This window comes from Equus quagga, chromosome 13, assembly GCF_021613505.1.
Source record: "Equus quagga isolate Etosha38 chromosome 13, UCLA_HA_Equagga_1.0, whole genome shotgun sequence".
Classification (NCBI taxonomy): Eukaryota; Metazoa; Chordata; class Mammalia; order Perissodactyla; family Equidae; genus Equus; species Equus quagga.
The window spans coordinates 66,794,371-66,810,741 of record NC_060279.1 but is presented as its reverse complement, the minus strand read 5'-3'; the positions used below and the strand labels follow the sequence as shown (position 1 = coordinate 66,810,741).

At 46.1% G+C, this 16,371-nt stretch overlaps 1 protein-coding gene across 8 annotated transcripts in view; it reads right to left on the bottom strand.

Moving 5' to 3' along the window:
* HYDIN (HYDIN axonemal central pair apparatus protein) overlaps nt 1–16,371 on the bottom strand; it is a 335,679-nt gene that overhangs the window by 83,293 nt on the left and 236,015 nt on the right. For all 8 annotated transcript variants that reach the window (XM_046683578.1, XM_046683582.1, XM_046683583.1 and 5 more), the window contains 6 exons: nt 14,769–14,942; nt 11,415–11,629; nt 6,541–6,678; nt 4,662–4,845; nt 2,251–2,392; nt 286–448 (listed from right to left, as the gene is read on the bottom strand). In XM_046683578.1, the coding sequence (XP_046539534.1) occupies nt 286–448; nt 2,251–2,392; nt 4,662–4,845; nt 6,541–6,678; nt 11,415–11,629; nt 14,769–14,942 (1,016 nt within the window). The remainder of the gene's footprint in view (nt 1–285; nt 449–2,250; nt 2,393–4,661; nt 4,846–6,540; nt 6,679–11,414; nt 11,630–14,768; nt 14,943–16,371) is intronic.

Genomic DNA, 16,371 nt, shown 5'->3' with positions numbered 1-16,371 from the left:
GCAACCTCATCTCTCTCGACCTCAGACAGAGTTTGTGTCTCTGGACCTCGCAGGCTGGGTGGGATGCCCAAATGACAGGACTACGTAAAGTACACACAGAGCGCTTTGCACACAATCAGTGTTCAACAAATGCTGGTCCCTTTCCTCATGGCTTCTGCACCACCACAAAATCCAAACAGTATCAGGTCACTTTTCTGGAGGGGAAACGTGCTGATTGAGCGGCTGGTTATGACAGCTGAGCCCTCTGCTTCCGCCGCTGGGTCAGGAGCAGGGGAGGGGTGCTACCTGCCGGTTTGCTGCTTGGGATTTCTTCAGGGGCGGTTCCTCCTTTACTGCTCCTGGCTTTGGCTTTTTGATCTTCCTTTTTAGCTCATCTTCTTCCTTTTGCCGCTCAAGCTCCTGCTGTAGCTTCTTTTCGTGCATCTCCTTTGCCAGTCTCTCCAGCTCCCTTCATCAAACCAGGCAGAGAAAACAGAGTTCAGAGGCCCTCCTGCCCGAGCCCCTCCTCGGCCTGGAATCGCCTGGTCAGGGGACAAGGCGCAGAGCTTTCTTGGGCATGAAAAGAAAGAACAAAAGAAAGCTGGGTAAACAGGAAGGAAAGAGGGAGAGAGGCAAGAAGGGAGAAAGGATGGCTCACGTCTATCTTCGAACGGTCATTCAGCAAAACTAATGAACTGAAACTCGACGAAGAGGAAGTCTCAACTAATCTGTATTTCTATTCCAATCTCCTTTCATAGGAGCAAGGCAAGGCCTGAGAATAAGCCTGATGTTAGCACTTTATAAAAGCAACTTTCAGAGACTGTTCTGATATTAGCACAGGTGAGGCCCAGCTTCCTACCCGGTCACGTTTGCTGTTCAGACAGCAAGAACTGGTGTTTTTAACAGCAGCCCCTACCATGGCTAGCTTGGAGCCATGGAGCCGAACCTGAACTCCACATTCCTCTGCTCTTCTCTCTCTCTCTCTCTTCCTGCTCTGGATTCAGCTGCCTCTGCCCTGCCGCTAATGGCAAAGAGGGCACCAAGGGCGGGCACCAAATACAAACAAGCGTGGAGGGGAGAGCATTTCTGAAAATACAAAACCCATCTATTTTCATCTCCAGGCGTCCCTAGTTGTTCCCGGTTGCTGTGGCTCTCCGCCCACGGAAGCTGACTCATCATTACTTCATTACTTTGTGTGTGTGTGACACAAAGAAGTCACTGCTGAGCTTTGAGGATCAGATCTGCATTTTTTAAGTCCACCATGAGATAAATGCCTGAGAGCAATGGCCTGGATGAGAAGGAAAAGATTCCTTCGGAATCCCAAAGCTAGACTTTTCATACCTCTGAGGACTGGGCAGTCTTACAATGGACCAGCAGGAGAAGAGATGAGGGTATACTGCAGGGGCTGAGGGGACACAAAAGCTCTTTTGGGGTCAGTGGAAAGAGGCTGGAGGTGGAGGGAGAGGAGAGAAGGGGGTTAGATTGTAGGCAAGTGTCTTAGCTCTGCCCGCTCAGATGTTTGGAATCCTAGGGAGGGGTAGGCAATAGAACCCCCCTCCACTGGCATGTTTGAAGATCTGAGGGCAGAAAGGACATATGTCCCACTGCCTACCTGTATCTGAGATGGCCTGAGATATGGGCCCCGAGTCCCCTGGGCCCTGGGTGGTGTGGAGGGGATCCAGTTGTTCCCGTGTGATCCTCAGTGAGAGGCACAGAAGGTGGCTGAGAACGCTAGCTTAGGAGCCTGTGTAGGGTCTCTGGTGAGCTGCTCAGCCTGAGGATCAAGCGGGAGAGGCAGCCAGGCCTCAGGGGATGGGCAGCACCACCAAAGGCCAAGATGGTGGCCAGGGAAGGAGGAGAAATGACTGAGTTCTGGGGAGCAAGCACCATGCCCATGTTAAGAGAGTGGCCCCTCAGTCACCAGCAGTGGACACCTGAGCACAGAGGTTGATGAGCCACTCCTAGGGGGTGGTTGTCAGGGAGAGCCAGTGGGAGCCCCAGGAGTTCACAGAGGCCAGAAGCCCCTTCATCCATTACATTCCATAACCTTCCCCCAGACCCAAACTCCCCCAGGCAGAAGGAAGGAGAAGAGAATGGGAGAAACCCTGAAAAGCTGCAGCAACCAGGACCCAAGATGGGCAAGATGTGTTTTCCTGCTCTCAGCAGGTCATCCTCCCAGGTCTCCCATGGCCACTGCTGTCCCCGTGGAGGATGACCCCAGTCATGCTCTCAGGGGAACCACTTCTGCTCTGGCCAGCCCTTGATTCTGACCTCTTCTTCCTCTCCAGGAGGGCCTGCTGAACTTCTCGGTTAAACGTGATTTTCTCCTCCTCTGTCAAGGCATCATATTCTTCCTCATCCATATTTTGGAGACGCTCCTTCTCTTTCTCGAGTGCTTCCCTGAGTTTGTGCTCTGTTGGGGGAAAAGAGACAGGAAGGTGAAGAAAAGTCACTCACCAGCTTTGGCTGTGGGGTCCCTCAGTGGCTTTGCTCTCAGACTAAACAGGCTGCAGACCGTCTGAGACAGTGAGAGGTGATGGTACAGCAGCTGGCACCCGTAATCTCTGGTAGAATTTCCTGCACTTGTTCCAAAATTGGTCTCCATCTGTGGCAGGCTGAAGAGTAGGCCCCAAAGACATTCATGTCCCAATCCTCAGAACCTGTCAATATGTCACCTTACCTGGCACAAAGGATTTTGCAGAGGTGATTAAGTTAAGGACCTTGAGTAGGGGAGATTATCCTGGAGTATCTGAGTGGGCCTAATCTAATCACAAAGGTCCTTATAAGAGGGAGTCAGGAGGGTCAGAGTCAGAGAAGTGATGTGACAACGAAGCAGAGGCAGAGAAGGAGATGTGACAATGGAAGCAGAAGTCAGAGGGCTGTGAGGAAGGCGCCATGAGCCAAGGAATGCAGGCAGCCTCTAGATGCTGGAAAAGGCAAGGAAAAGGACTCTCCCTCATTGCCTCCAAAGGAATGCAGCCTTGCTGACACCTCGATTCTAGGACTTCTGACCTCCAGAACTGGAAGAGAATAAATCCGTGTTGTTTTAAGTCCACAAGATGTGGTAATTTGTTACAGCAGTCATAAGAAACTAATATACCACCCGCTGACTTTATCCATTATGAGCACATGCCACCAAGGTGCTCAGGGTGACAGAACCACTTGCAGACCAACTGGAACTGTCTTCCACACCCTACAGATTCCAGGTCTAGAAGTGTGGTTAATACTCAGCATGAAGACACTTGGCTTCTTCACACTTCACTGCACAACATTCTCACCTTTCATTCTTATAGGTTTGAGCTTTGAGCATCTGAATTCTTTCTCTGACACTTACTAAGGGATAATGACAGGTTGTTGTGGGGATCGAATAAGCAATTATGCAAAGCACCAGGCCTAGCGCCTGGCACGTTCATAAATGTTCAATAAAAAGTAGATTTTAACATAATAATATTGTTACTGTAGGCTGCCTCAGGACTTTTTCAAATGCAGATGATTTAGGGGAGAGGAGCTCATAACACAACTGTGAGACACTTCAATCCAAAGATAATTGAGAAAGTGAAAGGTGATATTTTCTTTCCAGTTGGTCATGATGAGGAAATGAGCTTTCTGGAAAACCAGGAAGCTGGAGGTCAAAATACTGCTGGGGGATGCCTGGTCATTCTGCCTGATTTTTCTCTTGATGAGAATATAAGGAAACAGTCAAATTCTTTTTAAGAACTAAGACAGCCTGGTGTTTGTAAATACTTCCTTAAATGGAAGAGCATTATGATTTGTGTAGATTGTTCTAGAAGAGAGAGGTAAGGCCAAGTGAGGAAGGGCAGGAATGTAGCCAAAGCTGAGGCCAGAGCAGGACTCTCCCTCCCAGGCACAGTGTCACCTGCTCCCTTGGGGGCCAAGATTTGCTAAGTCTGCTTCTGACTAAATCGGGAACTTAAGCTAACAGTACTGTGTGTGTGTATCTATTTTTCAATCACTGAACATTTTTTCCAGGCCACTGGTGTAATGACAGAAAAAGCAAAGGTTTTACAGTTATGCAGACCTTACTAATCTGCTGTTTGATCTTACACAAGACTTTATATCTCTGAGCCTCATTTTCCTCATCTGTACAACGGGGACAATAACCTTCACAGGGTCATCGTGAGGATTAAGTGACCCAAAGCGTCATTTAACGATATTTAAAGTGTACAAAATGTCTGCCGTGCTGCCTGGTACACAGTAGGTTAAAATGTAGAAGTGGTTTTGTAAAGTTTATCAGCACCTCTAGTTTTACAGGAAATGCACAGTTGGCTTAAACAAAACCATTAGGCTAACTGGTCACCTGAGTCAGGATGGAACCCGAGGCGTGTTCCCCTCAGGTTGGTGGTAATTATAGAGAAGATGAAAGGTGTGGTACCGGGGAGAGAGGAATGTGTCTGTTGCCAGAAGAGCTGCATTCATCTTTCATTCTACAACCTCAACAGGTCACTTGTGTCTCAGTTCCCTTAGATGCAAAGTAGAAATAAGAGCTCCCAGCCACTGTCCAGGGCAGAGGTGGGGCGCCAATGAGACGGCAGACCTGAAAGCTTCATTTAACCCTAGTAAATTTCACGGCAGGGAAGCATTTTCAAAAGTCTAAAGCTCTGTTTAAAGGAAAGATCTGTAAGCGCTTGGGAAGGACAGCCCAGGAGGGTATGGAACTTTGCCTTCTTGCTCCTTTTTGGCTTTCTCCTGGGCCTTCATGGCTGTGTAATCCTGGGCCATGTTGAGAACGTAGATGTGCTCCCGGTTGCCAATGGCCTTCAGCAGGCAGAGGAGAGTGGTAGCGCAGTTCCGAGCAAAGAGAGTCTCGAGGCTGTCAAACACCACTCCTCGGTAGCAGTCGCTCAGCTGAAACCAGAGAGAGCAGAGACGGTTACCATGGCCACAGAGCCTCCGTTCTCTATGGAGAAAGCTGCTTGCTGTTGTGTTGGTGCTGTTACTGGTGTTGCAATTGGTTCTGCAGACCTACTGGGCCCCGATGAAATTCCATTAAACTGCTCTTCCCCTTGCTAAATGTAAGGTGTTTTTACAAAATAAAGGAATAAAAATAGTTTGTCAGTCATAAAAGATCTTTATCACATGTATTTGTATAATAAAGGGTTTATTCTGCCTCTATAGAAATAAAGAAAACAAATCAAATATTAAAGTGAGGGTCTAGGAAGAGCCATGAGGTGCAAGGAAAGAAGATGCAAAGGAAAGATGTCGCCATCCATGGAATAACAGGCAGCAGCGGAGCGGCAGCAGATGGGCTGTTTGTATCTTCCTAAGTGGTATTACTGCCTTGGAGGGTGATGATTTTAATAATACTAACCACTGAAGAACAGCCTCTGCTCTGCTGCAGTGTTACTCCAAGCACAGTGCCTAGATCGGCCACCACTGGCTGGAAACTGATTACCACCAGTTTTCGATGAAACGACAATCTTGTGTCAGAACATAAATCAACTATGTCACTAAATAGTTCGGCTGCCATCTTTTGCTTTGTAGCAAGACTTTGTCGATGAAGGAAGCAGTGCCAAGCTCCATGTCTCAGCGAAGACACCCCTCTGAGTGGCTCAGCTCTACTGGTTTACTATGGACTTTACCAATGTTCTCAGCCTTTAACCTGATGCATGAAACACCTGCACACTTATTAGAGTCCCTCACTCAAATCGGTTGAGAGTGATAGTACCTTTAATGCAGCAGTATTAGCATAAATCATTTCCAGTGAGGACAGTCCTCCTCTTCTGGGAACCTCAACTCTAATTTTGTTATATTTAACTGTGCAATTAATATTGTAGCTCAGTTTGCAAATCCAAAGCAAACACACAACTCCAGGGCCCGGTGAGCAATTTAGCTCTCTCAAAACCACCAGCAGCAAACAGGCTGAAGTGCTACCCTCCCCCAAATCCCGCTGATCTTGTTTTCTTTTCTTTAATCGTATAACACTTAAGAAAAAAAAACTTTTTAAATGGAGTTACGGTGTTTCTGACTTTAAAAGCAATATGTTATTGTAAAATAATTCAGAAATGTATAAAGAAGACTAAAAGTCTATAATCCTGCTACCCAAGGATAACCACAGTTAACATGTACTTGAAGAGTTTTTACTGTGTGTGATATACATTTATAAATATTTTTATAGACATGTGACTGTGCTTTCCACACTATTTAATAATCTGTAATTTTCACCTAATCACATATTGCAAACATATTTTTACAGCAATTAACATAGCTCTAAATTCTAACTTTTAGTGGCTCTACATTGTAATTTTTAACACACCACTGTAGGGCTGTATGTGACTTTTCTCTTTTAATGTGTAAACTTTTCTGCTCACTGGTCCTTTAAGAAGGTGAATGGCTTCAGGCAGCAGACTGAGCCCGGGTCAGGGACTGACGAGGGCTGCCAAAAGGACAAGTAAGTGACTGTTGGGGGGAAGAAACCCATCTTTCCTCTGCAGGGCCCCTGGGTTCTGAGCTGTTGTGGGTGGGCGATGGTTCAGAATCTCAGCCCCCAGCATGGGACTAGTGTGTGAGCCCTGCAGCAACGTGCAGGTGGGCTGGACGCACCTGTAAGCGCTTGGCCAGGATCTGAGTGAAGAGTTCCTCGGGGAGCACGCAACTCATGAGGCCCGTCTCACCTCCGATACTGGCGCTGACGCTGAGCCGGCGCTGCGTGGGCCCCGAGGGGAGAGGGCTGGAGGAAATCTGTTAATCGGGAGAAGGACCAGGAGTTAGAATCCAGTTTTGTGTCCCGACAACTCCTACACTTACAAGCCATGTGACTTTGGGAAAATCATACAATCTCTCTGGGCCTCATGTCCTCACCTGTAAAAGTGCATTGTAATGTGGAAGATTCCTTCCTTCCAGAATTGTTGTAAGCTTCAAGAGGGAACACGGTGGAAGGTGCTTTGTGTATGGACTGAACAGCACATACATTCATTTTTTGGTTCATTCATTGAACAAATATTTATTGAGCAGCTATTATGCACTGGGACCCTTTTGTTACTAGGGTTACAGCAACAAACAAGGCCAGCAGTATTGCTGCCTGTGTGGTCTTTACTTTCAAATGAAGGAGATAAAAAAGAAGCACATGAATACATAAAATCAGTCATATAATTTCAGAGAGTGATGAGAGCTTGGGAGAAAATAATCAGGCAATGGAATAAAGCACAATGACAGGATTGGACTATGGCTCTTTAGAGAGGGTGGTCACGTTACCCGGGCAATGTAGAAGAATGAGACAAGATCCTGAGAGAAGAGTCTTTCTGAGAGGACACAGCAAGCTCCCTTCACACGAGTGTCCTTGTGGGTATTTGGGGTGCAAGCAGGAGCCCAGTGTGACAGGAACTGAGAAAGCGATGGGGAGGCTGGTTAGAGTCTAAGACGTAGTCAGGCCAGAACATGCAGGGCTTGAAAGTCATGTAAGGAACTTGCGTTTTATTCCAAGTAGTATGGGAAGTCGTTGGCATGTTTCAGGCAGACAAATGATCTGATTTTTATTTTTAAAAGACCACTGTATCTGATGCATGAGGTAACAGGAGTGGAAGAAGGAAGACGGGTTAGTTAGCTATCTCCAAGGTCAAGGCAGGAGATGATGGTGGCAGGGATGAGCACAGTCACAGTGGAAGTGGTTGATAAAAGATGTATTTTGGAAGTAGAGCCAATAGGATTTGGGATGTGAAAGAAAGAGGCATCAAGAATGACTCCTTGAGTTTTGACCTGAGCAAATTGAAAAATGAAGTTATTTATTAAGAAAGGAAAGACTGAGGGAAAAACAATGTTACGTTTTGTTTGGGAGGGGAGCAAGAATCACTTTTGGGACATACAAATTTTGAGATGCCTCTAAGCCATTCAATAGAGATACTGAATGCAAGTTTATATACATGAACCTGAGCTTGGGGGGAAGTTAGGGCTGGAGATAGAACTGGATGAAATCACCTGTAAAGAAAAGGTAGAAAACAAAAAGAAAAGAGTAGATGACTTAGTCTTAGCCTACTCCAAAAAACTAGGAATCTGGAGGAGATGGAGGAACTGGAGGAATGGAGGGAGCTGTTAAGGAGGCAGAGGGAAAGTAGAAGAGCACAGTGTTCTGAAAGTCAAATGAAGAAGTGCTTCCAGGAGGAGGGGGCTATCAGCTGCCAAGAGGTCACATGAGATGAGGACAGAAAACTGGCCACTGGATTTGGCAAGATGAATGCCAATGATCTTGAGAAGAGCAGCCAGTGGTGTGGTGAGGACAAAGGCCTCATTGGAATAGTTGAAAGAGAGAATGGTGATGAGGATGAGGAGGCAGTCACACAGCAATTCTTTGGAGGAATAGCAATGAAGAGGAGCTGAGAGATGAGGTAATAGCTGGAGGGGGATCTGGGGTCACAGGAAAGTCTTTTTGCAGATGAGAAGTAACACAACGCCCATAGATGCTGATGGGAAGGATCCAACAGATAGGGAAAAAAACAAATGGGAGAGAGGGGATAACTGCAGGAAGTAGCCCTTGAGTAAGACAGGAGGGGTGGGGACCAGTGCACAGGAGCATAGACGGCCTTGGATGAGAGCTGGGGCAGTTACTCAGGCACAGGGAAGGGATGGCACTGGGTCAGGGTGAAGGCTGGAGGGTAGCTTTGGTGGTGGGAGGATGAAGTGGTGATTTTCTGGTTGCTGCTGCTCCCTCCATGAAGTCATAAGAAAGATCATTAGCTGAGAATGAGGAAGAAGAAGGTGTCTTAGAGGTTTGGAGAATGATGACAGCAACAAAATAGTTATCTTGAAGAGATGGAGGACAAATTTACTAGGGCAGATAAAGGATCCACTTGAGATTTGAGGTCTCAAATTTAAATTAAGACCATTAAGGAGAGACGAGGCTTTCCTCTAGCTGTGTTCAGCTGCCCTGCAAGGAGGAGGTGGAGAATGGGCTTTACCAGGAGGAAGTTTTGCTTGGAGAGTACAATGAAGGGGCAAGGGAGCACCCATAATGACAGACCACGAAATCCAAACTGGATAAGTGAAGGGGGTGCGAGGCAGTGAAAATGTGGATTGGAGGTTTCAATGTGACCAATACTTATCAGAATAAGTCATCTGGAAAGTTAGAAGATGGTCGTCAGGAAGTAGGATGTGCGATGTAGAGATCCCGGAGTTTATGGGAAACGATGAACAAAGTCTAGAATATGGTCATCATAGTGAGCAGCTGAGGAGGCCATGGAACTGAGAAGTGAGAGCGCTGGATTAAATATCATTCAAAAGATCAGGATGTCTAACTGGTGATTTCCTGGAACAAGGTGATTTAGAAATACATGACCTTATATTACAGGTCATTTCTTCATTATACGACATGTTACACATTTCTTCCCACTTGCAATATGAGTAAAGTTTTAGTTATTGGAGAGTTCATGTTTTCGGAGAGCTTTAGAAGACCAAACAGCCATCTCTGGCTAAGGCACTCTGACAGGGTGACTGTGTCCAAACCATTTGAGTCTTGTCACACTGGAGTGCAGCAGGCAGCCACATGTGGGAGCTCTGATTTCTAATGTGGTCTTGAAGAAGTTCTAAGTTCCCTACTTATTGAAAGGGGATTTGAGTCAGAATTGGGGTTTTCTGCTGCCTTTGATGTAGTCTAAAAGCCTTATTTCACTGTCCAGATGGACAGAACCAAACCAAAGTAAATGATTCTCCATGACACCCTATTTAATACAAATATATGTTTTAGTTCATCCATAAACATCTACGTAAAGAACATCAAATTAGACCTTAGAAAAGAGGGTTAAAAGGATGATGCTCCAAAAGAAACTGAGTCAATGTTTTTAGTTTCCAAGATATTAGAAGAATGTGGGACTGAAGTGAAGATCAGAGACATTATCTGGCACAAATTCGGTCCTGCAGGATGCCCCATCCAACCCGCATACCTCCTTTCACACGAAGATCTTCACCTCCACTCCAACCACTTGCCCCATCCAACCCTCCGTCATCCACTTGCCCCGCCAACCCTCCATTCATCTGCTCCATCCAATATGTGGTCCTCCTCTCCTATAAGGACCTTCACCTCTGCTCTATCCACCTCAGCAAGCTTCTCGGAAACATCTGCCTCTCCCACTCCCACTATAGCGCTCTCAGACTATAACAAGACCCACAGACGTTTTCAGTCTTCCTGCTTCCCCCATTCTATTGTCCTCCTCTTAATTCCTTGTCTATCTAGACTGGACTTCCCAGACTGGTGCCACTCGCAACTCCCTTGCCCTTTGTTCTGAGCACACCCCGACCCCTGCAATGATAACAACTTCTCTCTCTGCCTCTGAATGAGGGCTGAAAGGGGCCACTTAGACAAATCTTACTGTGAAGTTGTAGCTTCCTGTCTTGGCTGGGCCATCAGACTTTTCAACTATCTTTTCTTTTGTCCACCACCAATTTCTGGTTCTATTCCTCAGTGGACGCATCAGTGCTTTGCCACTTCCCTCAAGCACGCTCTGCAACCCAACCTCCTCAATACTTCCTGGAAAGACCTTGCATCCTGCCTAGAGCCATTCAGCAAGACCTTCTCCAATCTGCTCTCCACCCCGCTTCCCCTACACGTACTCCGTCTGTTTTCACCTTACTGACTCTAGAGCAAGCTGGCTCCCATCTCCTTTAACCATGCTTAATCCTGCCCTTCCTTCCTCCTCCTGGAATCTCATTTCCTCTTGGGTGGATCGTCACCTTATACTTCTCCAGGAGCTCCTGTCTCTATAGACCTGCTTGTGTCTCCACCTCCTTTCTGACCCAGGGTTTGCTTTTCTAATGAATACTCATATTTTTCCCTTTTCTTTCAAACATCTTAGAAGCCTATACTCACTTGACTCTGCTTTCCCATTGACAAATCATCACTCACCTGTCTCTCACAGCGCCATCCACTGTCTCTGGCTTCAGCACCTGCTATTCTGCCAAGATTGTTCTTGAAGTCCCTTGGCATGTGGCTCAAACTCTCTAACTTCTTTATGACTTTCCAAGACTCCCTTGCAGCCCTCCTGCAACCTACATTACTGGTTCCTTAGCATTCTGTAAGTATTAGGTTGAACCATATGAAATTACTGTTATGGAGCTCCCAAATGGTTGAAGATTGATGATTTCATATGTTTCAACCTAATTCTTGCTACACCCCTCTTTTGTCTCTAATCTCAATATTTTACAAATATTTGAATGTGTGGTCATCTCCATCATCAGACTCTTCGTGCAGCTTGAGTGCATGGAATTTGCTTTACTTATCTTCACTTTGCCAGCACCTAACCCTATACCGTTAAAGGCACTTGCTAAACACCTGCTGGATGAATACTCCTTTCAGGAGTGGTGGTTCAGGGACAGCACTCAGGCCTGCCTGGTGAGGGCAACCATAGGAATGAAGTTGTGCTGATCTGGCTGCAGGATGCTAAGGAGGAGGAAGGATCTCAACTCTCCTTCCTAGGAGCCCTGATTTATACCTGTGGTGTTTCAGATGAGTGCTGGTGATGCTGCTTCTGAGACCCAGAGCCGTGGCTCTCTGACTTGCCTTTGGAGAGCAGCACGCTCCCACGCACAGTCTTAGCAGGTTTAACATCAGGGGTTACCAGAGTGGATTCCGAGGTTAACTTGCCCAGGGTCTCGCTGCTCAGTCGTATTTGTCCCATGGCATTTTGGCTCAAAGCAGTCTCCTGGGCTACATGGAGAGAGTGGGTTTATATCAAAAGTCACATTAAGATAATAAGGAAATAACAGCAGGGATGGCACATGGAAACCTACTGTGATTCTCTGAAGGAACAGGAAGCCATCTACATCTGCAGATGGCTGAGTGGGGCTGGGAGAACAGGCTCCGTTCACCAAGGACTGGATGATGATGGGTCAGTTGGGAGCCTGGTCTGGAGTCCAGGGCTCTTCACTGCTCATCTTCCCAGGGGATCCCATGTTAGTCTGCCCCACTTTCTCTTCCAGCCCAGAGGGCGGTCATTTCTGAAACTGCTGGTACACAACAGCCCTGCCCTGGAAACCTAACACCTGACCTTTTGTGGTTCTAGGCAGTGGTGATGCTAGCGAATAGCTCGGGTAGGGCGTTTGCTGCTCCTGCAGCAGAGCAGAATCAGTGGTTGATGTAATCATTTAAAAGTTTGCCAAGAAGGCTGTTCAGAAACACTCTTGCTAGAGTGCCTTTGGCTTTTATGATAAACTCCTGCCTCTCCTAGTTCCCCAACCACAATGCAAGTCCTGTCTCATCGTGTCCCCTGGGGCTCCTACTCCACAAGGATGGACCACGTGCCTCTGAAGGAGAACAGGGGTGTATCAGACGCTGTTGGCACCCTAAATAGGGTGATAGGGCTGTATGCTAGGCAGCTTCCCCGTTTCTCTGGCTCTTAGGCAGACTCGTTAACACTCATTACTCCTTGTTGACCATTTCAGCAAATAAGCAACCAGAACTCCCTTGAGAGTTGTCATTATACTTACTCTGCTTTATCTTTCCATGTGGCTCCCTCCTCCCCTCCCCCAGGAGCTGATTATAGGTACAAGGACTCTGTACTGCACCTGGGAGCTGCGGGGGAGCCTGAAGCCATCAGTGGAGCAGCTGCATCAACATTCTACTCCAATTATAGAGCTGGTAGGTCCCATGTTCATCCAGGCCCCATGACCCCATGTCCCTCCAGGCACTGCCTTGATGGTGACTGTTCCAGTCTCCTGCCACCCGTACCTGCTCACTTCACTATGAGTCCTGCTCTTCCTCGGCCTGTCTCCCCTTGACTGATTGCTCTGGAATCTCTTCTGTGCTCTCCATATGCCTGGCACCTTTCCCTGTCTATAGCATTATTCCTCTGTATCTTAAAAAGCCCATTCTTCCTCATACAATATGAATACAAGTTTTTATTTGACTTTTCCTTTCTTTCAAGATATCATTCCACTTCTTCTTTCCTTCACTGGCCAGTTTCTGAAAACAGTGCTCTAGTCCAGCTCTGGCCAATAGACATATAAGATGAGCCTCATATGCATGTAATTTAAATTTTTCTAGTAGCCACATTAAAAAAGTAAAAATGGACTTAATGGCATATTTTATTTAACCCAACATACCCAAAATGTGATCATTTCAACATGTAAATGATATGTAAAAATCATTACTGTGTCACTTTAGTCTTCTATTCATACTGCATCTCCCAAATCCAGCATCTATTGTACACTTATAGCACGTCTCACTTTGGACCAGCCACATTTCCAGTGGCCAGTGGCGCCTGCATGGGATGGGCAGGTGTAGATTTATTGCTTCCTCTTCAGTACAGCCTGTTGACTCCACAGCAAACAGCAAATGTCAGTTTGGGCTTATCCCCTCCATTGAAAGGGTTTTCTCCAAGGTCACCAGTAAGCTCTGAACTGTGAACCTCAGTGGCCCTCTTCTTAGGGCTCATTCTGTTCGAACTTTCAGCAATCTCCAATTACGTTCATTTATTGATTCAATACACTTTTATAAATCTTTACTCTGTCTACCAAGTGCCAGGCACTATTCTGTGTGTGGGGAATACATTAGTGAAGAAAACTAACACAAATCCCTGCCCTCAGAAGCTTACACTCTAGTCGGGGGAGGCAGACAATAGAATAAGTACATCAAATAAATAGTATGTTAACTAGTGATAAGGGCTAGGAGAAAAACCAGAGGAGGAACGGTCCCCCAGAAAGCTCTTTCCCCTCTCCCGCCTGCTGTCTCTCTCCTTGACTTCCTTGCATCCCGCTCTCCTGATTGCCCACCTCTCTGCCTTCTCGACCTCCCTTGGCTTCTCCTCGTCCTGAAGTGTCAGTGTTCCCCAAGGTCCCATCCTGCCTTGTCCAACCCTTTCCTCTCTTTCTGGAGCCTTGTAAGGCTGATTTCCTGCACTTCAGTGGCTGCCCCTCTCACTTTGTTGAGGAAGACTCCCCCAATTATTTCTTTAGCTTGACATTACTTTCCCAGGCCTCACCACTATGGGGTTCAAAAACTCAATTAATTTCCCTCTCCAGCAAACTTTCTCCTCCTCCCGTGTTCCCTATCTTGGTAAACGATGTCACTCTCTTCCTGGTTTCCGTGACTAGAAATCTTGGTGTGACCATCTTGAATGCCTCCCACTCCTTCAATTCGCTGCCACGCGGGTGGCTCTCAGGTCAGCTGGCCCAGGCCCGTTCATTTCCAGCTTCACTGTTGCTTCCTCTAGAAGACATCACAAGAGTTACTTTCCTACTGTGACTTTCTGGTCATTTCTCCTGTAGGGCAAAAACTGCTCAACTTCTCTTCTCTTTCAAAATAAAATCCAAATTCCTAATCTTGGCATCAAGGTCAGCTATGATTGGCTTCAACCTGCCTTCCCACCTCTAGTTTACTGTCAGCTTCCCTACTTTCTTGGTCTAAAATGTCCTTGTCTTTGTCTTTGCCTATCAACATTTTTCTGCTCTTTCAGAGCCCATTTCTATGAAATCTTCCCCATATCACACTTATGGGTACCCGACCATCCCAAACTTGCTCTTTCGTAGAAGCCAATACTCAGGTTACAACATTATCTTCCTCTGCTCCGAAAGAGCACCTGTCTGCTCCCCCAAAGGTATGGGCCATGTCTTATTCATTGTCCTGTTGCCTGCAGTGCCAAGTGCATGCCTGCACTGAGCGGCCAGGAGAGCTGTAGATGCTTGGTGAAGAGAATTCTCTTCTGGGCTAGTAAGTTGGCAGCATGTTGTAAGTCAACCTCCAACTGGGCTGTGGTGGAAAAGCTCAGTTAGGGAAACAAAGAAGATGGGCGTCACCAGTGGGGGTGCTGGCCGCTTGACCACAAAAAGTCAGAGGAAATGGCTCTTACCACTCTCCTCTCCTTCTTTCATGGACTGCTCTATGGCAGCCTTGATGCAGAGCTCACGGGCCCGAATTCCTGGGATGTTGTTGCTGTCGGAGATGGCTTCCAGGACAATGGAGTCGATGTTCAAGCAGGCTGCATTGTAGTACTTGGCAATGCTGACTGCAGTGGCTGACTTTCCTATAAAAAAAGTCAGGGGTTGAATTTCCTGGCTTTCATTTGCTCAGTGTCCTAGACAGAAGAAGCTTCTAGAATAGAGGCCACCCATAAAGTGATCTCTCCAAGTGTTCTGTCTCTAAGTCTCTTGTGCAGCCAGAGGTGGCAGCAGAAAAGAGAAGGAAGACCTGGGCCAGGAGTTGCGACCTTGGATTCTGGTCCTGATTCTACCACCAATGCGCCATGTACTATGGCAACCCCCATCCTCTCTGGATTTTCTCCACAGTTTAAAAAGTGATTCTATCAGATAATCTTTAAAAATCTTGTAGTTCTGTCTCCAATTCTAATGGGAAAACTTTTTTGACTTAAAGAATAACTTGTGTTGATTTTTTTTTTTCTCATTTGAAAATACCTGCTCATTAAAACGAAAGCAGAAAGTTCAGAAATAACGAGAGGAGAAAAGAAAAAAAGATCCATAATTTGCTCTTACAGAAAGATTACAGTTAGCGTATGGCTGCTAAGTATGTATACATAACTATTTTATTTATATTTCTTATAAAAAAGAAATGGGTTATCTGGTAGGCTGAATAATGGCTCCCCAAAGATGTCTGCGTCCTAATTCCCGGAACCTGCAAATATGGCACCTTATATGGTAAAGAGAATTTCCAGATGTGATTAAATGAAGGACCTTGTTATGGGAGATTATCCTGGATTATCTGGGTGGGCTCAATATAATCACAAGGGTCCTTACAAGAGAGAAGCAGGAGAGTCAGAGTCAGAACAGGTGATATGAGGATGAAAGCAAAGAGAGAGATACTGGAAGATGCTACAATGCTGGCCTTGAAGATGGAGGAAGGAGCCATGAGCCAAGGCGTGCAGGTAACTTTTCTAAAAGCTAGAAAAGGCAAGAAAAGGAATTCTCCCCTGTAGCCTCTGGAAGGAATGCAGGCCTGTTGCCCATTTTAGACTCCTGACTTCCAGAACTGTAAGAAAGTAAATTTTCATTGTTTTAAGCCACTAAATTTGTGGTTGTTTGTTACAGTAGCAATGGGAAATTAGCACAGATTACAAATCCTAAGTATGGCACTTTTTTCCTCAAAACAATGTATCATAACCCTCTTTCTATCCATTCAATACACTTCTATGGCACGTTTTTTAAATTTACACACAAAATTTACCATTTTAACCATTTTTAAGTGTACAGCTCAGTTGCATAAGTACATGCACATTGTTGTGCAGCCATTTTCCACCATCCATTTCCAGCACTTTTTCATCTTCCCAAACAGAAGCTCCGTATCCATTAAACAATAATTCCCTATTCCTCTCTCCTCAGCCCCTGGAAACCACCACTCCACTTTCTGTTTCTACGAATTTGACTACTTTAGGTACCTTGTATAAATGGAATCTTACGGTAATTGTTCTTTTGTGACTGGCTTATTTCACTTAGCATAAT